At 38.2% G+C, this 23130-nt stretch overlaps 2 protein-coding genes across 3 annotated transcripts; one reads left to right on the forward strand and one right to left on the reverse strand.

The window, feature by feature from the left end:
• Window positions 1-67: 67 nt before the first annotated feature.
• Window positions 68-21729, forward strand: LOC147310954 (interleukin-1 receptor-like 1). 2 transcript variants are annotated; one of them, XM_086267160.1, is made up of 13 exons: window positions 68-147; window positions 817-1048; window positions 7039-7105; window positions 7499-7748; window positions 7902-8091; window positions 9736-9886; window positions 10136-10204; window positions 15004-15130; window positions 15429-15580; window positions 15690-15827; window positions 17069-17230; window positions 17445-17590; window positions 17893-18013. In XM_086267160.1, exons 3-13 carry the CDS (start codon window positions 7042-7044, stop codon window positions 17899-17901), a joined length of 1458 nt encoding a protein of 485 aa, XP_086123286.1. In that variant the 5' UTR covers window positions 68-147; window positions 817-1048; window positions 7039-7041; the 3' UTR covers window positions 17902-18013. The 2 variants fall into 2 exon arrangements, with proteins under 2 accessions (XP_086123286.1, XP_086123285.1); XM_086267159.1 differs by lacking the exon at window positions 17893-18013 and adding an exon at window positions 20356-21729 and having other exon boundaries at window positions 69-147.
• On the reverse strand, window positions 2167-6635 carry LOC147310955 (uncharacterized). The gene is made up of 3 exons (XM_086267609.1): window positions 5945-6635; window positions 5741-5858; window positions 2167-5609 (listed from the first exon to the last, which is right to left on the reverse strand). The coding sequence occupies exons 1-3, from the start codon at window positions 6044-6046 to the stop codon at window positions 5449-5451; spliced, it is 381 nt and encodes a 126-aa protein (XP_086123735.1). The 5' UTR covers window positions 6047-6635; the 3' UTR covers window positions 2167-5448.
• Window positions 21730-23130: the final 1401 nt, after the last annotated feature.

The raw sequence follows: 23130 nt of genomic DNA on the forward strand, positions 1-23130 counted from the left end.
CTAACTGGAAACACCCACATGCAGTGCTTACTTGAAAGGGCATATTTGCCCATTCCGCGTAGTTTCCAGTCATGGAAAATGTGATTATAATTCCCAGAGTGGGATAAGCCGAGCATTCCTTGGTGTTTGAGCGGGTCTCACTTTAAGGTGCGTGTATGGGCTTGTGATCCTGTTGTAAAATTAATTCTGTCATGCTGGATCACAGTGTAAAAAGTGTCTCTGATGTGATAATGAACTTCACATGTAATTTTTCACCTACAAGAAATAGTAGAAACTGTATATTAGAGAACACCAAGCTCACATTTCAGTGCCACTTTATCTGCTATACCTGAACTAATAATAAAACTATTGCAAGCAGGCATTACAAGACAATCCACCAAATGGGGGCTCAAGCATGTGACCCTAACATTACTAAGTCAGAATCGAACTTACCGATCTTGCCCGTTTTAATATGAAATGTCACAGGCTCAGATTACCTTAATTATAAAGTCATAAGGAGGATCATCAGGCACGTCTGTTCAGATCTGTATAAACAAGCTCTCACAATACAGATATATTACACAGGTACACTGCTGAAAATGTACATAAATGATATGAACATCTGTCATCCATCCATTCTCTTCTGCTTATCTTTAGCTTAAAGATTTGTAGCAAATTTTCTTATGGCTGAAACACATTTAAATAACATAAACAAGAAAATGTGCCTAAACATGGGTGTTCATTTCTAATTTTGATCTACCGAGTGGCTTTTAGTGATATAGATTTCTATGTTACATCTACACCCCGTCAGCATTAACATGTGGTTGTTTTGTTCAGGTGAATGTGTAGCTTTTCAAGTCTGCCTGTTGAAGTAACAGTCGCACTGCTGTTGTTGTGACTGTTATGTAAGCATGGACCCCGGGCGGGTCCAACATGAGAGACGGGAAACAGGCTGGTGACGAAGCATGTGTGCATGAGAGAGAGAGAGAGAGTGAGAGAGAGAGAAACAACCATACCGGCAGCTTCGAGCTGATTACACTCCAACGGCCAGCACACACACTTTTGTGAGGTAAGCAAACACTTTCATTACTACTAACAATTTTAACTTCCTTGCTTTAGGATATGCTAAGGTTCTAAATAGGTATACTCCAAGTTAAGTGACAGAAAGAAGAACTAGGGTGAGAAGATAACTTATAAACTTTATAAAGGCTTTACAGATCTGTTTACAGATCTTCTCAGATCTCTTCCATAGTTATTTCCACAGCATCTGGAAAACAGAACAGTTAAAGCTAGCAATTCTTTAAACTCATAGTGGATCGAATCAGTATTCAATTTGAATTATTCAAGAATTATTATAAGACTTATTCAGGATTTTAACACTTTGATTTGATATGAGCTCAAGCTGCAAAATTATAAACTTCCTGTTTAGAAGATATGATTCAAAGTGAAACTCGACTGAGCAGTTACAAATATTGGTGAACATTTGTAGCAATTCTATGTGAACAGGCTCTCTACTGAAGATGAATGTGGTGTGTCTCTGTTGCTCTCAGACATGTTTAAAAACATGCCAGAGATGCTACAACTATACTCTTGACAGACAGATTGTTATACTGTTGGCACTGTAACACCATGTGACTTGTGTTCACTTTGTCCTTTTGCTGTTTTTTTAGCTGTTATTTCTTATTCAGCCACTGAGTCTGTCAAGGACATTGTGAGAAGTGTTGCACTGTGCAAAAAGTCCTTAAATGACAAGATGATTAAGTTTGATAACCAGGAATTATTTGATAACAATCTTCACAGGTAATCAGTGTCATATTCAATTTCATCTGAAACTTCTTCTGACAAGTTCCTGTGTTATCGGTCCACTGAAAGGCTTCTAAGTTGATAGCTTTCTCCAGCAACCAGCTGGCTCAAAACCAAAGGAAACATGCAAGCCTGAGAAAAACAAAACGCACAGCATTCTGTTCTTTTGAACAACCAGTGATGAGAGAGCAGCATTTTAACTGATTTCATAACTCAGTGATTCCTGAGATTAGGGACAAAACAGGTTTTAATTTTCTAAAATATATTTTTTGATTTTTTAAAAAGTTGTTTCAGCTACTTTGACTATTAGCAGCTTCTCTATTCTATTGTTTATGCACATATGTTTTCAAAGTAATTATACCAGGTTTAAAAGTAAGATTGTTTTGGCTTTTTATTATTAGAGTTACAGTCATACATATTTTCAGAAGCTTGTATTTAATCTCTATAAGAAACAATCACATTAAGCAGAATGCAAATTACACATTGAGAAAATTACGTATTTTTATAGGAAGATCATGAGGGAGGAAAATATATGGTTTTCCAAAAGAGAAAAATAAACAAAAACTCCATATTATGGAGTTGACAAGGTGCTGATGGTGGTGACACAAATCTGACGGTGTTGACACACTAGTAGAAAACAATATATTTCTTTCAAAATGACCATTAAACCTTAGCAACCTTTGTAATATCACAAGACACATCATAACAATTCTGTTTTTGCACATGTCAAGTTCTACATCTTAATAGTTCACCAGCAAGTAGCTGCCTACTACTCCTTGATTCCTAAAGTTCTGTGGTTGTGTGTTTAGACCCTGCTGGACTTTCTCTCCTTTTGTCTCTGTGCTTGTTTCCAAAACCTTCTCTTCTGACTTTTTTCTCTTTCTTTCAGATCACTGATGTTCTTTATTTTTCTCTTTTTCACTCTATTTCTCCATCTTTCCCTTTCCTTTATGAGAAACTCTTTCTTCAACTCAGGCTGGCTGTTAACTTTTTCTCTCCTTTTTTTTTATCATCCCTGTTCCTTCTCTTTCATTCCTCTACTGACAGCTTCCCCTGTGCTATTGTAGCCTGAAATGTACCATTTTGTAATTACTATAATTTTTCTGAACCTTATGCTTTTTTACAGATTAAGGATGAATATTCACAACACAATTATGCATTAAGCAATAGAGATGCTATCCGGTCTTTAAGTCTGATGTCATTAGCCGTTTCCAGGTCCAAACTCCGCTGCAGATCCCAAAGTCAAAGGAACTCTGCGGCATCACTGAGAGTTACAATCTGTCTAAATTCTTTCATCTTTAATAAAATGATCAGTGTGGCTGCTCTACCAGGTGTAACATCCAGGCATCCATGAAAACAGAATATATGAAATTTAACAGAGTTAAAGTTAGATTGCTTGTTTCCACCTGAACATGATAAACCAGCTCTGCTACCACTTCCAACATAAATAGAGACAGAAAATTGAACAGCAGTGACTATTGTCAGGTTACTGAAGTTGGGCTAGCTGGTATATAGTGATGTGCTACATGATCGCTAGTGACACAGCTATGTTAGCATAATATAAATACAGTGAAGCTGGAGGATGAATGCTAACTTTTTACCACTTGATAAAAGTTAACGTGAGGGTTCCCGATGGTTAGGCTGACGTGATCACTGACTGTTTTTAGGCAACACGTTCTCACTCCCAAAGCGTAACATTTTACGCTAGGTGACAAATCGTCAGCATATTACGCCTCGGGAGTGAGAACGGGCTCTTTTAGGGGCTTGTTCTGATGTAATAGAACAAGATAAAAAGCATTAAAACATTTTAACAGCACAACAGGCTTAATAAACACAGAGTAGTTTGGGCCCGGAAGCAGGATTCATACATCATCACTTAAAGACCAACTCTCGAGGCACAGCTAGCTCAGTAGACGCCACATGATTTGTAGCTGCCCACTGCATCACTGAGTGAATGGGTTAAATGCAGAGGACTAAGCATTTTCCTACAGGATTAATAATATAAACATAAACAATGAGATTCAAGATAAGACAAATTTGATAATATTTGACACATCTGTGAAGCAGAAATATCAGTAAAATACACAGGACGTAATATATCTGAAATATTAGTAAAAAAATAACTTAATATAAATGGTGAATAGCACACGTTTGTGGCATTTGTCAACACCATTAGGAAAAGGGTCAACACCGTCAGACAAAAATCCTGATGGTGTTGACAAAATACCCGACTTTGTCTCATAACACATGTTTATCTGACAGAAGCCATCTTGTTTTTCATCAGTTGCTTATGGCTTTTACAATCTACCTAAATTAAGCTCTTTTTACAAAAAAAAGAATTAAATCTTGCATTACATCGACTTTGGTGGTGACACACTATGGTTGTGACAAAGAGTTTTATCAGAAAGGTATGCAATAAATGACATTAAAATTTAAAAAAAATTATCACAGCAGTGACCTCATGGCATGTGTATCAAACAGGAAGTGATAAAGGGGTCCTCAGAGTGTAAGCTACCCACAATAATTCCTGATTTTTGATGTACTTTTAAAAAAATCTGATGGTGTTGACAAAAACTCTGGACATGATTTTAATCACTTAAAAAATATGTAAAAATTAATTTTCAATTGCATATTTTGATATTAGGTATTGAATTAAATACTTAGTGACAAGAGCCATGATGTTTAATTTTACATTACTTTTAATTTTTTTTTCTGTATTTTAATATTATCACACCTGCTTCTGGACAATGGATTTTTAAGGTACTGGTAATGTATTGTACCATTTAAAATAAATAAATATGTATAAAAAATGCAAAATCATATAAAAAATTGCCTTGGTTTGTGTAAGGAAGAGGACTCCCTTACTGCATTTATTTATATTATATTATCTGTATAGCACTTTAGAGCACACCTTTCACTTTATTAAAAGCACCTTATCAAGCACTTTATTTAGCATTGCACTTTAAGCATGGATTTGCACAAAAGAAGTTTAAATATTTATTGACTATTTATTGGGAATTTTAAAATCAGTTGGTAGCCTTATTTCAGATCCTGCACAGCTGCTCATCATCAAGGAATGTGGTAGATAAATATAAGAATAAATAAATACATTTTCACATTTACATATTAATAAATATTTCACACTTTAATGTTACACCAAACCCAATATTATAAAAACCCAGAAACCCAAGCACAAAAAGATTCACCACACTCTCTTTACCAATGGTCTCTCCTGGAACCTTTAAATGGTGTCTGGACCCCCGGGGATAGTGATGGGCAGATGAAACTTCATGAAGCACTGAAGCTTTTCATCCAATTGGTTCACCCCAGCGCAAAGCTTCTTGAAGCTTCATTTGCTCTAGTAGGACATCTACTGGACGTAAAAATATTAGTTGGCAAGAATTTGAAATGTGGCCTTTTGCACACAGCCTGTAAATGTCAACAACAAAAGGAATGTGTAAAACATGTATATTGTAGTGATGGCAGTATACTGTGTATATTTATACTGGCAGTATGGAAAATGATTATTTGGAAATGCTTAAAATGGAAATGATCATTTACTGTGAGGTGAGGTGTGGTTGGGGTGTGGACAGTAGTTGTGCTTTTGTAACGTTGAGGTATGGACAGCTACACAGTCCTGCCTATTCACATTTTATTCTGTAAAAACTAAATTTTCACTGCTTTTATGACCTTTTTAGTGGGGAGAACATAGCTAGGATTTAATGATTTAACAAATCTTTTGAATCCTTTGTCCTCCACAATGCTAACTGGCTGGGAGTCCTCAATCACCATGGTAACCAGGTCTTCATCTATTTGAGATTGTTCTCCTGAGGAAAGACAATAAAGACAAAGCACAGATATAAATATCACACACGTAACTTATTACAGCTGTATAATATTGTTATATCATGTAGTAACATTACTGCATGCTGTATTATCATGGCATTTGATGGCTCACCTGGTCTTGCTCCACAATCGGTGTTCCCCTTATTCTCATGCAAAGCTCTGTAGTGCCTAAGCATGGATGAGGTGTTGTTGTTATATCCCAGCTGCCTGGCACATAGCAAACACTTCACCTTGTACAAAAGTCAAGACAGCTCAACATAAATTGTATTGCACCATCAGTATTATGAAAATACATCTTCTGTAGAAATTTACATACCTTGTTGGGAGGAATAAGATCAAAATGTTCCCACACAGGGGAGGACATCCTCCTCTTCTTAGCTGGCTCCATTCTCTCCTGACTTTCTCTCCTCACTCTCATAAACCTCCAAACGGTCTCCAAACTCTCACTAACCGCAACTTTCCATCAAACACCCACATTTTTGAATGAAGTCTGAGGGGTTTATATCGCTGTCATAGCTCGCGGCAAAGTTCGAAACACTTCATGAACCAGTCACGTGGTACAGCCGGGCAGTGAGGCTTCGGCGTCATCATTTTCAGCTCCTCCCATAAATGAAGCAAGCCTCGATACGCGCATCGCGGAAACGCCCCCTCCATTACTCGATACAGAACGTCACATCACTAGTTTCCAGCCGCTAAGGGCCGCCCTGTTACAGTTTGTAACGTCGGGTTGCGTTTAGTGGTTGAGAGGAGGCGGCAAAACACTTAGCAGGGTAGCCAAAAGAATACACACTCACACTGGCGTTGGGGATTCCACAGTGTGTTCTTTAGTATACCTTCTCTTCATCAACCATATAAGCCCGGTTGAACGGCTGCAGCTTAACAAACATAGCGCACAGTGTTCGTACAACCCATAACGTTGCAAACAAAGGTGTCTGGAGAGGTAAAACATAAAATCCGTCCCTCCTCATCTACTAGCGTGCAAGCACATGTCCACACCATCACAGAGAGAGAGAGCAGAGCAGTGGCACAAACCGATGACACCATCAACCCTCGACTTGGGTGTCTTAAAGGGACACCACACCATAGTGGCTGTTGTCTTTTAGGCAGTTGGGTTAACACTTGTATGCATATTTTTAACAACAAAATTGGGTTTTATCTGCCGGACATGTTTTGTCCCTTATCTCAAGAATCACTGAACTGTCACATTATTTGTGGAACAGACAGGGAGAAGCACTTTAAGCTGTTGAGGCCATGGTAAAAGCTTATGTGCAGGACTGACAGTGTATGAGTAAAGCAAGTCAAGTTAGTGTAATTAAATATGAAATATATCACATGATTCAGAACAGTGTGGTTTGGCTTTGAATGTCCTATGTCTCTCTCTCTCTCTCTCTCTCTCTCTCTCTCTCTCAGCTAATGGATGCTTTCCAGCTTCTCTTTCTTGTTGCAGTGGTGACATCCATATCAGAATGGAAATCAGGTGGTGTATACAGTACACGATTCATCTGCATGTGCTAAACCGCACATCTTACACCTTACAATGAAACCTGGTGAAGCAGCACACCCAGTATTAATCAGGCTCAAAAGGCCGCTGATGTGAAATGCATATCATGACAATTTTGAGCAAGTTGTAGAAAAAGTTATATCAAAGGTTATCATTGATGGGTCAGCAAAACATCAAAGCCAAAATGTAGAAGGTAAAAATGTATGGCAAGACAGAAAGGCCATAAAAATCATTGAAAAATATTAAGGCAAAAAAGAAAAGGAACATTTCATAAACATTTTCATTTCATCGTACAGCATTGTAGCATCTGCAACACACCTTTCACATTTGCATTTGCACTTATCATCACTCTATCTGCTTCTCCCTCAGTTTCAGATTCTGGCAAATCACAATGTGAGATCATGAATGAGGAGAGCATTACAGTGCTTGAAGGGGAGTCTCTTTTTTATGTACCTTTTATTTTAGAACCAAACTTCAACAATAAAAATTTTACATGGTACAAATATAGCACCCAAATTCAGAATATTTCCTCTGATAAGAAAGCCAGGGTGCATTACCAAGGCGAAGCACTGTTTCTCTTAAACCTCAACATTTCTGATTCTGGAGATTACGCTGCTTGGTAAGAATCATCTCTACGAAATATGTTACAAAATTTCTATCTAGCATCTAACATTAGTGATGGTCTGGGTTTTCTTGAACTCTAAAACAATTTTCTTCTTTTTTTTGTCTCTTTTTTTGTTAATGTGCTTCCCACTCATTGATTCACTTTTAGGGAAATCAAGTCTTCAGGACAATGTTTTAACCACGCTGTGAAAATTGAAGTGTTCAATGCAAGTTACAGAGGAAGCAAGATGTTAAACTACGGAGAAATCAAAAACTCTGACCAGAGCAAAAAGGTCCCATGTCCAGAACGAGTCCGAAGCACATGTAGTGCATTCAAAGGAAACATCACCTGGTACAAGGTAGGCCAAAAAGCCCAGGTCAGCTTCCTGTTTGTTTGGCAAACTTGCAAACCTGCACCATTGCCTTAAATGCATCCAGGAAAGTCTACAGGTCATCCACCTCTGCCACTACACATATAATGGCTAAGTGACATCATGGAGCCCTGCTTTCAAAAACGGACATAGATGTGTGGCTGTGAAGCTGGATTTAAGAAATACAGTTTTAAAAATCATGTTCAGTGGGATGATTCATGTCATCTTATGTCAGTATAGAAGTTGATACTTTAGTTTATGTTAGCTAACTAGGGACAGAATCAAAACTCAGAGGAAAATAACTGCACTTGAACCAGTGTTGGTCAAGTTACTTGAAAAAAGTAATCAGTAACTAATTACTGATTACTTCCCCAAAAAAGTAATCCCGTTACTTTACTGATTACTTATTTTCAAAAGTAATTAATTACTTAGTTACTTAGTTACTTTTTAAAAACACGATTTACAACCTGAAGAGGTGATAAAGCGATAGATCTTTCAGCCCAATTCTACTTTTTCTGCATAATCCATCATACAAAATGTAATCAAATGGAAAAGTCTCTTTTTAAAACTTGTTTTATCAGTTTTAAGCTTTTAACTTTATGCATCAAGCAAAAATTAAATTATATGCACCATTCTCTGACTTGAAGAAATTAGTTTAACATTTAAACCTATATTCTGCACATTCCAGCACATAAAATATTTTTTGTTTTTACACTCAGTCTTTCAAATAGATGCAAGTAAAACACAGCAGAAAATAAATAAAATCAAAGACTAGCGGTCCTGTTGCTCTATTTTCACCTGTATAGCAGGAGTGCCGCAGCGGTCAGTTGAAGAATCCGCAAGTTTCTCTGTGAATTTCCCATTACGTCGTTGCTCACTCGGAGCTTGTTTAGGGGGGAGGGGGGTTTACGGTGGCCCCTAGAGACAAAGCACGTTACAAACTCCAAAACACTTGCAAACTCTAAAACACTTGCAAACTCCAAAACACGTACAAACTCCCTATAAAGGTGTGTGTTTGCCAGTTGTTTGTTACGCTGAATGATTTGGTGCTTGGCCATTTTGAATACACGTTTTTTTGGGGGGGATTTTTCTGACTTTTCGGTAATCGTTTTTGGATCAAGGCCATTGGATTAATTGATGGTATGACCCTGCCTGGTTTATGACTCTGGATACTTTGCTAAAAAGGTGCAAGAGCTAGTTGCCAACCAGCATCAAGCTGCAAAGCTGAGAGGTGCCAGAACTGACTGCTGATGGTAATAAGTACCAGTACTAACCAGTGAAACCAGTGGGGCAAAAGATGATTCCACTGGCCCTGGAAGTTGATGACATTAAAATGTTGCTTGACTTCTGAACAAAGGAATTTTATTTAACTTTTTAAACATTGTCCATGTTAATACCAGTGTACATTTTTATGTAAGATAAAAGTGTTGGTTTCATTGCTATAGCAAGAACCTGATTGCAAGTTAATAAAAAGGGAGCTACTTTAAAAACTTCTAAACTTTTACAATACAACAATTACAAACTAAGCCACAATGATGTAATTGACAGGGCCATTGTGATGATTTACAAAACAGACCATGTTCATTGAAGTAAAATGTGTTGCTTTCCCTATTTGTGCCCTTCTCGGTGCAGGACTATACTCTTATTGAAGATCAGCATGAAGTCGAATTGAGAGTGCATAATGCTACCAAAGACCACGAGGGCCTCTACACCTGTATTTGTACCTGGGCATACAATAATAAGGTGTACAGTACGTCAGGTTCGAGGGAACTTATACTTCTAGGTGAAACTGCATTCTTTGGTGTTTAGTTCTGGATACCAACACAACACATTGCGACACCAACATAAACTTGACTTTATAAGTGAAATTGTAATGGCGTGTTGATTTAACATGTTTAATAATGAGCCAGAGCTAAAGATTTGTATGTATGTCACAGGTTTTCCTGATTTTTCAAAACAATACCCATATTATAGCATACCAAATGTCCTATTAGAGGATTAAAAATGTCTCACTCTTTTTGGTTGCTCGCAGAAAAAGCTGTGCACTACCTAGAAATTTTGACCCCAGCTGATGAGTCGCAGGAGCAGTTTGCTGATGAAGGTAATAAAATCTCATCTTCATGTCAACATGTTGCTGTCATAACAATTCAATTCAATTCAATTTTATTTATATAGCGCCAAATCACAACATAAATCGCCTCAAGGCGCTTCATAGATACAGAGAAAAAAACCCAACAATCATATGACCCCCTATGAGCAAGCACTTTGGCGACAGTGGGAAGGGAAAACTCCCTTTTAACAGGAAGAAACCTCCGGCAGAACCAGGCTCAGGGAGGGGCGGGGCCATCTGCTGCGACCGGTTGGGGTGAGAGAAGGAAGACAGGATAAAAGACATGCTGTGGAAGAGAGACAGAGGTTAATAACAGATATGATTCAATGCAGAGAGGTCTGTTAATACATAGTGAGTGAGAAAGGTGACTGGAAAGGAAAAACTCAATGCATCATGGGAATCCCCCGGCAGCCTACGTCTATTGCAGCATAACTAAGGGAGGATTCAGGGTCACCTGGTCCAGCCCTAACTATATGCTTTAGCAAAAAGGAAAGTTTGTGTTAGGTGTGGCTGTGTGCAGGCAGGAATAGGACCCAAGGTGCAGACTCCGGAGACAGACGTGAACTCAAAAAAGGCTTTAATTTAATACTCAAAATATAACAAAACTAAAAAAAACTCAAACTTAAACTAGAGAAATGACAGAACACACAGCTAAGAAAACGGTAGATCGCAACACAGACACTAAGAAACACAGGGCTTAAATACACAGAGGGAGCAATCAGGGAATGAGTAACAGGAGGGAAACACAGCTGGGACAAATTAGAACTGACGAGACCAAAGAAGCGTAACCTGAACACACTGAGATAAGACAGAGACCTTCAAAGTAAAACAGGAAGCACATAACACAGACTGAACAAAGACGCAGACTCACATGCAGGCACTACAAAGGGAACAGAGACGTGGGACCAGGGCAGACACAAACACTGACTGGACACGGGGATATAGGAACTAAGGATACACATAGACGCGAACTAGACAAGGGGATGCAGGTGATAGGGGAGACAGAGCAACTAAAGAAGACAGAGACATAAACCATAAGACAGAACTCAAAGAAACCAAAGACTAGAAAGTATAAATAATATCGTAAACTCAAAAACCCTGGGTCAACGACCCAGGCATCCTAACAGTTTGAAGCCTAATCTTAAAAGTAGAGATAGTGTCTGTCTCCCGAATCCAAACTGGAAGCTGGTTCCACAGAAGAGGGGCCTGAAAACTGAAGGCTCTGCCTCCCATTCTACTTTTAAATACTCTAGGAACAACAAGTAGGCCTGCAGAGCGAGAGCGAAGTGCTCTAATAGGGTGATATGGTACTACAAGGTCATTAAGATAAGATGGGGCCTGATTATTTAAGACCTTGTATGTGAGGAGCAGGATTTTGAATTCAATTCTGGATTTAACAGGAAGCCAATGAAGGGAAGCCAAAACAGGAGAAATCTGCTCTCTCTTTCTAGTCCCTGTCAGTACTCTTGCTGCAGCATTTTGGATTAGCTGAAGGCTTTTCAGTGAGTTTTTTGGACATCCTGATAATAATGAATTACAGTAGTCCAGCCTGGAAGTAATAAATGCATGAACTAGTTTTTCAGCGTCACTCTGAGACAGGATATTTCTAATTTTAGAGATGTTGCGCAAATGGAAGAAAGCAGTCTTACATATTTGTTTAATATGTGCATTGAAGGACATGTCTTGGTCAAAAATGACTCCAAGGTTCCTCACAGCGTTACTGGAGGCCAAGGTAATGCCATCCAGAGTAAGAATCTGGTTAGATACCATATTTCTAGGCTTTTCAGAGCCGAGTACAATAACCTCAGTTTTATCTGAATTAAGAAGCAGAAAGTTAGCGGCCTTCCAGGTCTTTATGTCTTTAAGACATTCCTACAGTTTAACTAATTGGTGTGTGTTATCTGGCTTCATGGACAGATAGAGCTGGGTGTCATCTGCATAGCAGTGAAAATGTATGCTATGTCTTCTAATGATACTGCCTAAGGGAAGCATGTATAATGTAAACAGAATTGGTCCTAGCACTGAACCCTGTGGAACTCCATAATTAACCTCAGTGTGTGAAGAGGACTCTCCATTTACATGCACAAACTGGAGTCTATTAGATAGATATGATACAAACCACTGCAGTGCAGTACCTGTAATACCTACAGCATGTTCTAATCGCTCTAATAGGATATTATGGTCGACAGTATCGAACGCTGCACTGAGGTCTAGCAGGACAAGCACAGAGATGAGTCCACTGTCAGAGGCCACAAGAAGATCATTTGTAACCTTCACTAAAGCTATTTCTGTGCTGTGATGAGCTCTGAAACCTGACTGAAATTCTTCAAATAAACCATTCCTCTGCAGATGATCTGTTAGCTGTTTGACAACTACTCTTTCAAGGATTTTTGATATGAAAGGAAGGTTGGAGATTGGCCTATAATTATCTAAGACTGCTGGGTCTAGAGATGGCTTTTTGAGTAAAGGTTTAACTACAGCTAGCTTGAAGGCCTGTGGTACATAGCCGATTATTAGAGATAGGTTGATCATATTTAAGATTGAAGAATTAATTAATGGCAGGACTTCTTTGAGCAGTTTTGTAGGAATGTGGTCTAAAAGACACGTTGATGGCTTGGAGGAAGTAATTATTGAAGTTAACTCAGAAAGATCAATTAGAGAAAAAGAGTCTAACTTAACATCAATGGTACTAAGAGTAGCTGTAGATAATATTACATCTGTGGGATGATTACTGGTAATTTTTTCTCTAATGATAAAAATTTTATTGGTGAAGAAGTTCATGAAGTCATTACTAGTTAACGTTAAAGGGATTGTTGGCTCAAAAGAGCTCTGACTTTTTGTCAGCCTGGCTACATTGCTGAAGAGAAACCTGGGGTTGTTCTTATTTTCTTCAATCAGTGATGAACAGTAAGATGTTCTGGCTTTGCGGAGGGCTTTCTTATAAAGTAGCAAACTATTTCTCCAGGCTAAATGATGATCCTCTAGATTTGTGACACGCCATTTCCTCTCCAGATTATGAGTCATCTGCTTTAGGGTACGTGTTTCAGAATTATACCATGGAGTCAGGTACTTCTGATTAGAGACCTTAGTTTTCACAGGAGCTACAGTATCCAGAGTCGTACGTAGTGAGGAGGTAAAATTATTAACAAGATAATCGACCTCTGTTGGGGTAGCGTTCAGATAGCTGCTCTGCTCTATGTTGGTACAGGGCATTGAAGATGATAACAGTGGGTGGATTATATTCTTAAACTTAGTTACAGCGCTTTCAGAAAGACATCTACTTTGATAAAGTCTACTCTCCACTGCTGTGTAATCAATTATTGTAAATGTAAATGTTATCAGGAAATGATCAGACAGGAGAGGGTTTTCAGGAAACACTGTTAAATGTTCAGGTTCGATGCCATATGTTAAAACAAGATCTAGAGTGTGATTAAAGTGGTGGGTGGGTTCTTTTACATTTTGAGAGAAACCAATTGAGTCTAATAACAGATTAAATGCCATGTTGAGGCTGTCATTTTTAGCATCTACATGGATGTTAAAATCACCCACAATAATTATTTTTTTATCTGAGCTGAGAACTAAATCAGATAAAAAGTCTGAGAAATCAGACAGAAACTCTGTGTAAGGCCCAGGTGGACGATAGATGATAACAAGTAAGACTGGTTTCTGAGTTTTACAGCTGGGGTGGACGAGGCTAAGCATCAGGCTTTCAAATGAATTAAAAGTCTGTCTTGGTCTTTCATTAATTAATAGGCTGGTGTGAACAATTGCTGCCACACCGCCCCCTCGGCCTGTGCTTCGAGATTTCTGGTAGTTAGAATGACTCGGGGGTGTTGATTCATTTAAACTAACATAATCATCCTGCTGCAACCAGGTTTCTGTAAGGCTGCAAACACTGCAAATACTTGGTTAATAACAGTGATCCTCTGAAAGTTACTCAGTTAGCACTTAGCAGGACTAAAGTTGCATCCATACAGGGAGTGACTGACTCATCACTTAAGAAGGGGGGAGGTGGAGCAGTGTGTTTTTGGGGACCAGTGCCTGATGATGAGGGTAGCACATCTGTCTAATTAACCTCTCCTCTGGCAGTAGGTGTGGGGGCCAGAAACAAGACAAAGCCAAAAACAGAAAGAGAGAAAGATTGTGTGTAACGCTTTGTGTGAATAAAATTGTTTGTAAAATGCATCCCTCTGCCCTTCCTGGGGAGAGCTCACAGTGGCAGGAGCAACTGCCACACTGGTGCCCAATGTACCCGGTGACCCAGGAAGGAGTGGCGGCTTCTCCAGCACTGTCACCTCCACTCTCTGAGGTGGACTTATTTAAAATGACGGAGGTGGATGACCTGTAGACTTTCCTGGATGCATTTAAGGCAATGGTGCAGGCTTGCAAGTTTGCCACCTTCCGTTTAAGGGAGTGTTGCTGCAATCAGGGCTTACAGGCATCCTAGTGCCAGTGGAAACTAAATACAGGAATAAACATAGAATTAGGGCTGTGTTGCACCCCCTGATGTTTGTTACCGATTGGCTGGGGTTTGACAAACTGGTGGAGGTGTTAAACGAGTGGCCATCGGGAAAGATTTTCAAGGCATCCTATTACTACTCCATAGCTGGTCACATGGAATATATAAAAACTCTGGAAAGAATAATGCCCCAGTTTTACTGACTGTGCATTCAGGGGAATGTGCGCCTTTGTCGTGCATCTTACCCTGTATTCCAGTGGGTTAACCCGTCCTCTTTCTTTCTTCATCCTTCCTTCTTTCCCTCCTTCTTCCCTTCCTTCTTTCCTTCCAGGCTCGGAGATTAAGCTGAATTGCTCAGTTTTGTGTGGGACTAATGTGAAACATGACTGTAATGCCAGCTGGTACATCAATGGAATTCCTTTCAAAAACAGGGATGGTTATAGTCAAACTACCAAAATGTAAGCCTCTTTTATACTTTACACAATGTACACTTAATGTTTTGCTAATCCTTTGAGTGGATTTCAACATGTAGTTTAAGGTGCTTCTAAGGTGTTTTACAGAATAAGTTAACATGACCTCTTTAAGTGCTATTGTTTAAGAGTCACACTTAAGAGAACCTCAAAGATCTGTTGAAAATATGTTAAATAGTAACTGTTATGTATTTCCTCTCATTTGTCTGCAGTGAACCTTTCTGCTGAACTTTGTCTTTGACCCTTTGTCTTCTTTAACAAAACAAACTCTTATCTTCTTTGTTAGAGCAACTGAGGAACCTTCAAAGAATACCATTGCCACTGCAATCCTCACCATTAAAAAAGTGTCTGCTAAGGATTTTCAACAGAAGTTTAAGTGTTTTGGCGAGGGCTATTATTACGTAACAAAGAATGCCACTTTAACTCTTAAGCGGAAAGGTCAGTCACAGGGCCATTGATTGTTTTTTAGCCTTGCTAACAAAAATGTCTGTTGACTTTTAGCGAAGCATGGAAATGTTATTTTACACTATAATTTTGTGTTTCCTAGAATCCATAATTCCACTTGCCATTGGAGGAGTATGCATGTTATTCGTTGGTGTTTTTGTCGCTGTTTTGGTCAAATACTTTGCCATTGACTTAGCCCTGTTCTTCAGACCCTACTTCCCACTAAGCAGTAGCAATAAAGGTAAGAGAGTAAATATTTTTCTTGGGGGCTTTATTATCTTAGTTTTGTACCAACAGTAAAGGAATGAAGTACAATGCTAATTAGTCAGTTTCAGAGGATAGACCGAGCCAGTTTAGCTGCTACTCCTGCTCCCTAGCTTCAGTGCTATACTTTAAGGAAAAATGCACCAGTTTAACACATCCAAGACTTAAGAGAGGAAGATGTTGTGGTTATAGACCCTGAAATATTATGTCAAAACAAAAGTTACTTCCTAAAATATTCATCAGCTTGTTTGCTACAAAATAGTGGTATCCAGTGGTTTTCAATATGACAAATTAGAAATATAAGAAAAATGCAAGAGTAACCAAATTGAATAACAAATAAGTAAACCTGAAGTGTTTTGGTTCCTTCTGAAGGTTCAAACAATATATAAAAAATGCTGGTTCACTTTGGCTATGGTGAACAAGTAAGCCAAATGCCTTTTGGAGAAAGCTTTTGAGATGGCATGACATAGACTCTATTAATCCCACACTGTGGCAATTCACATATTACAGCAACACAGGGGTCCATAAAGTGCAGTTGGAGCGATAATATATACCCAGTTTTCAGCAGCCATTTATCATGTGTGCATATTCCACAGTCTCAAAACTGGTTTTGGAAAGGTTAAACCAGGCGAATATTAAGTTTCTACATTGGCCTTCCCAAAGCCTGACCTCAACCATATTGAAAATTTGTGAGTGACGCCCAAAAGCGAGATGATATCACAAATTTAAACCTACCAGTTCTGCCAAGTAGGGTGGTCAAACATCCGTCCAGAATTGAGTCAGAAACTTTTTGGGGGCTGCTAAAAGCATCTGGTCAAGGGGCATCTTACCAAATATTAGTGGTAGTATTATTATCATATATTTGAGCCTGTATGCATAATCTTGACTCTGCATTTGTGGGATGAATTGAAACCTGTCCTCCCAATTGTTGTTGGGTTTTTTTTTGTATGTTTCAACTCATTAAAGATGTATGCTGTACAATTGTTCCACCCTGGAAAAAGAAAGGTTCAAAGAAGTTAAAAATTACACATTCATGTCAATGATGAGTGTTTGTAACTTCTGACCACAACTGTTCAAACACAAATGACTTATTGTGGTGACAGGGTCACTTTACATCACAATGAGCCGATAAGGAAGAAACATTAATAAAAAAACTGAGAAAACCTTGTCAAAGAAAGTACACATAAATTTCCACTGATTTGTTTGTTTGTTTCCCAGACACAAGTTTATATGACGCCTATGTGGTCTACCAGACACCAATGGACAAGATCACTGAGGACACACTCTCTCAGTTTATCACACAGACTTTGCCCTCTGTCCTCGAAGATAAGTGCGGATATCGGCTCTTTATCCACGGGAGGGATGACATACCAGGGGAAGGTCAGTGTTTTATGTGCTTTAATTGTAATTTTGGACATCAACAACCAATATATTTTGTATTTGTGATTCAGGTATTTTATTGTCTGCAGTGTTCTTTGTAGCCCAGCTTAAGTGTTAAAGGGATACCAGTGTTGTGCTGCCTAATTTAAAGAGCCATCATGTACCTGGTTTTTTTTGTTGTTGTTGTTTTTTTCTTTTTGTTGTACCACAACAGATCGTCTGGAGTTGGTGGAGAAATGCATGAATCAGAGCAGGAGGCTCATGGTCATTCTCACACCAGATCTGGGATCAGGCTCCATGACGACAGAGCGATGGCCTGCCTCACCCCAAACCTCAGTGATGGGAGGGTTTGACTGGCAGGTGAGAACTGAGACAGGGACTGCCTGGGAGTATGCTCATTGGCCTAATGACCTGTGATTGACAAATCATTATTCAAGGACTTGTAAAGCACCCAAAGTGCTCATCCAAAGGCTTTAAAATTGGACTTCACAAACCAGTGAGTGGGGTCGAGGTAGCTATGTTCATCTTTTATGCTGTCACAATCCACACATCAGAATTCTCTGGCTCACAGAAACCTGGCAGGTTTGCATACTAAGAGACTCACATAAATACGCTTATCCAGCGTTTCCCACTTTCTCTGTCTGTCTTTCTCTGCTTTGCAGGCAACGTGAGCAGGGGCCTTTGTAGCATCTTTTTTAAATGGGGGTGGGAGTTGTGGAACCAAGAACAAGGCACACAAGGAGGTCCACAAGAAATTGTAGGGCCTTGCAATATAAAGTGCGTTGAGGCAAGTGTTGTTGTGATTTAACGCTATATAAATAAAATGCAATTTAATTTCACTGAAACTGGAATATTTAGTTAGAGATCAATTCAGTGCAGAATAATTTGCTGTAGAAAGCATTAGACATGGAGTGAGGACCCTGCCAACTGCTTGGCTTTCCTCCTCCTGGCTTTGTAGGAGGCGAACAGGGCAGGAGGCAGGTCCTGAGAGGAAGTACACTTGTTGCCACTGGATAATGGTTTAAGAGGCTTGGTGCTAACATCCTCTCTATTTTCTCCACAGTAGGCAAATTTGTTTTGCTTAATTATCTTTCTTTAAAATATGACTGATTTAGCCACTTCACACTTCTTTTCAATTTCATTTAATTACATACATTTTTGTTCCTTTTATATTTGTCTGTTTGAAATTTTGAGCTGGCTAATGACAAAAGTTTTCAGAATCCTGTGCAGCCCTGTGTCCCATTTCAGATTTATTACATGAAAAGTTGTGTTGGTTGCACAAGTATAATTTTGTGTTGGATAACTGTTTTGCAGTGTGGAAAAAAGTATTGAAAAGTTATACTTCTACTTAATTAGCTTAATGGTGCACAGGGTGTATAATCAATATAACTGCACAATATATTTTAAATACTTATAGTATATACCTATTGTGTGGAATTACACTTCAGATTCTTTTATCATTTTAAAAAATACCTACAAGTGGAATCCAAACTGTAATATTTGCATCCAAAATATAGTGGAGTAGAAGCAGAATATGGTACAGCACTTAAATAAAGTGCAAGTAAAGTAGTCAAGTAAATATAAGTTATATTCCTGTACTCTAATTTATTGGTATTGCATGATGTAAGATACTGGTACTCTAGTACAATACCGTCGGTGGGAAAAGTACAATACTTTTACAGCAAATCTAAGGAAACAAGTGCACATAGGGGGAAAAAAATCCTTGTGGAGAAATGTAGCATAACCTCCACACACTGTTACCATTACATTTTTATTCAATTACAACTTTTTGGTCCTTGCAAACTTTGTCAGATACAGAGATAAAGTGTCCATGCAAACATTTGCATCTATGCATGCATTCAGTAAGGTTCGGCCAATTAAGGATGCCTGGCTATTAGACATGTCACACAGACTGAAATATTGGAAATAAATAAACATAATGGTAAATGGGACAATGTGTGGCTGTTATACTATATTTCTCCACAAAGACACTATTTGAAGAAACAGACATTTGACATTTGGGGACCACGGCCATGTGCTACAAGTTCAATACATCCACTCCATATGGCTTTATACACGATGACCATCAACTTTATTTTGGTGTAAGTAAGCAAACAAGCAGTAATAGCAGTTACACATAGTTGAATAGTTGGTGCACAATTGAATATTTTGAATTTCATTTTGAATTTTTCCTTTCAGTTCCATTAATTTATGGTTAGTTTTTACTAATTTAATTGTTGGTTTGAACCTTTTTATTAACATAATGTGGGTGACATGTTAAGAAGTTTAGAAAAGGCATTGCAGTTATCAGGCGTCACTTACCTTGACACTAGCAAAGGTAAGTGACATATCATATCTTAATTTATTCATGTAAATAGGGAGGCTTCTTCACACACTAAGGTTAATTATGGAGTTACACAGGGTTCTGTACTAGGACCATTTCTATTTACATTATACATGCTTCCCTTAGGCAGCATTATTAGAAAGCATAGCATACGTTTTCCTTATTATGCAGACGATACCCAGCTTTATGTATCCATGAAGCTCGATCACATACACAAATTAGTTAACCTGCAGGTTTAATTGAGATTATTTTACTGAGCCATAAAAATATAAGAAAAACAATTTTGTCCATATAACTACCCCTTTTTCACTCTCTGTGTGTTCATACACTGCTCTGCATTTAATCATCAGTTCTTATTAATCTGGCTCTTGTCACACCGTGTTTTTTCTCCTATCTCCCCTAACCCCCAAATGGCTGCGCTTCCTTAACCCTGGTTCTGATAGCAGTTTCTTCCTGCTAAAAAGAAGTTTTTCCTTCCCACTATCACAAAATCCTTGCTCATAGGAAATTTTCTGATTGTTGTGGTTTTCTCTCTATTGTCATAGGATCTTTACCTTAGAATATAAAGCGCCTTGAGGCATCTGTTGCTGTGTTAATAAGGAATAGATTGATTGTTGTGAAAACAAATGATTCTACTTATATGTGTATTATGGCATCATATTTTTATACTTAAGTTTATTCTATTTTTTCAATGTGTAGCACTACTAGATAGCATTTATGTAAATAAAAATACTAAGTGTACAGTGAAAGGGTGACTAAAGTGTTGTTGATGATTTACCAGGTGGGGCTCCACCATGCATTGGTCCAGAGGGAACTGAGTGTGATTTTGATCCAGCTAGGAGACACGGGGCAACAGCAATACACACACCTCCCCCCGGGCTTGCAGCACCTGATTCGTAAGAGTGCCCCTTTGAAGTGGCCAGAGGGCTCTGGAGGCGCTGCAGCATGGAACTCTCGCTTCTGGAAGAGAGTGAGATACCTGATGCCTGCCACACCTGTCAAAAAATGTGCACAGTCTACTATTATCTAATACATCTTTCAACACATTTTGTTTAATGTTTTGTACATATATTGGGAAATGTAAGAAAAGGATGATCAGGATTTATCTTTTATAAATCCCAAGAAGCCATTTGTCATGGTCCGGAGTCTGTGAATCCGTGTTTATGTTTTGGTTTATTATTATTCTGTGGTTTTGTTTATTCTGGGTTTCTTGTACTCTCCCTTTTCACGTTTCATGTCCCTATGTTCTGTGTCCCTCAGTCTGTGTTAAGTTTGTGTGTTGTGTCATTACGTGTATGTGTTTCCTGTTTTATTGTGAAGGTCTGCGTCTTATGTGAGTGTTTTCAGTTTGCCTCCCTGGTCTCGTCACGTTAATCACTCCCAGCTGTGTCCCCCACCTGTGTGTAATGTCCCTGTGTTTCTCTGAGTGTATTTTAGTCGTGTCTTCTGTCGTAGTAGTTGCTGGTTCGTCTGTGTTGTTCCCCTCCACTTTCCTGTGCATTTTCCCCGCATCTCTGTTTCACGTCTCAAGGTTTCAGGTTTGTTTTTGCTTAGCTTTTCCCAGTTTAGTTTACTCTTAGGTTTTGGTTTTCGTCCACCTCGCCCCTGTTTGTTTCACCTTTTTGTTAATAAAGCTCACTCGCAACTTAAGCAGTCTGCATCTTGGGTCCGTTAATAATTCACACACGGCTTGCCCCGGCATTACTCGAAGCTTTTCAACGCAGTCCTCTCTGGTGACATCTGGTGGCCAAAAATATGAAGAGCTTTACCCTGTGTTCACTTTTAAGAACACTGGGTAAAGAGATGGGGGGAGGGGACAATAGAATCATAAAAGGTGACTGCTGCATGCAAACCACAGAAGTCACGTAAGTCACATTGTGACTACGTTGCTGTTGCTAAATGTTTAATATTAGTGAACTTTTTCAAAACCACATATAATTTCATTAATAATGTTTATGTCAGGCTGGTGTTCATCGGCGTAACTTTGTGCTGAACATCGGGGGGTCAAGATCTCTGTCTAAATAAATAAATCTGGGTGAATTCCCAGATGATTAAACATGCAACTATTTTGTTGGTAAAACCTGAAGTGAGTAAAGAAAATTAACAAGATAATGCACGATAATAAATAATCTTATTAGGGGGGATTATATTGGTTGGGTCTGATTATTGGGGGGGTCATAACGCCCCTAACCCCCCTAGAAATTACGCCTCTGCTGGTGTTGCATATTCTTAGTTTGTTGGTCTTTTCTTTCTTCCAAGGTTTTATTTTCTGCTTCTATTCCATTGTCTGCTCTTCTCCTCTAGTTGAAGCTTCTGTTCTTCAGTTTGTTTAATTTTGTTCTGTAAATGTTTCAAATGTTTCTCTGGTCGAACATTTGAAGTCTGAGAAAACAACTGCTGCGAACAAACCGACTAAAAATTGCTGCTTGATCTAAGATTCTAAAGGCGTCACTCACTAAGCCAATGCGATTGTCGATTGACATTTTTGAATGGGGATATTTGTTTTAGCCGGTTTTCAAATTTAAGGTAATATTTTAGTGTTTCTTAGTTTTAGATTAGTTGGTTAGTCTAGTTTTTTGCTTAATTTAATGAATAAAAATAACTGCAAGCAAACTAGTGACAAAGATGATGATGAATAATGAAGGGAACATGAATGTCTGCACCCGATGTAACTTGCAGATTCATTGAATGGTGTTAAAAATCAGGATTTAAAACCAAAACTGACCTGGGAAGAAAGAGAAATATATTTTTGTTTTATTTTTGTTTATTTTTTTAAAAAATTTGTCTTCTTCTTCCTTCTGGGATTTGGATACAACGAGTAAAGTATGAATATTATGCACAAAAATACACTATTACCCATTTCTTGTTTTTAAATCAAATTCAAATCAAATTCAAATTTTATTTGTCACATACACAGTCATACACAGTACGATATGCAGTGAAATGCTTACACAACTGCTCATGACCTAAAGAAAAAAGAAAAGGCTATGAATAAGATAGGAAATAAATATGAAAATTAAAAAGGGTAAATTTAACTAGGAAGGAATAAAATAAAATATAAAAATTAAAGTTAAAAATGAAATAACTGTACAACACAAATTAGAATGAAGGGTAAATTTAAATGGGAAAGAATAAGATAAAATATATAAATTAAAGTTGAAAATAAAATAACTGTACAACAAAATACACAATACACAGTATAGAAATATATAAGAATGTATGAAGAAATATAAATATATATATACACACAATAACAGCAGCTGTACAAGTATTAAATGGAAATGAAGAAATATAATGTCCAGTGTTGTGCAATCCACATTTGTAAGTGTCTTGTGCAGTGCAAATATGCTTAAAGTGATATAATTAAGATGAATTATTCTTGAATGAAGACACTGATCTGACACATGTTAAATTTAACAAATTATGTTTATTGTCCCCCCCATCTCCCTACCCTGTGTTCACTTTTTAAAACACAGGGTAGAGAGATGATGGAGGAAATGAAAGGGGGGGGGGAGAAGAGGGTAAAGGAAAGGTAGAAGGCAGAAAAAGAAGGGAT

This window comes from Aulonocara sp. 'chitande type north' Nkhata Bay, linkage group LG16 (genome assembly GCF_057382095.1).
Source record: "Aulonocara sp. 'chitande type north' Nkhata Bay isolate Kocher_YH1m ecotype deep benthic linkage group LG16, A_spYH_male_GT1.1, whole genome shotgun sequence".
In the NCBI taxonomy this organism is placed as follows: Eukaryota; Metazoa; Chordata; class Actinopteri; order Cichliformes; family Cichlidae; genus Aulonocara; species Aulonocara sp. 'chitande type north' Nkhata Bay.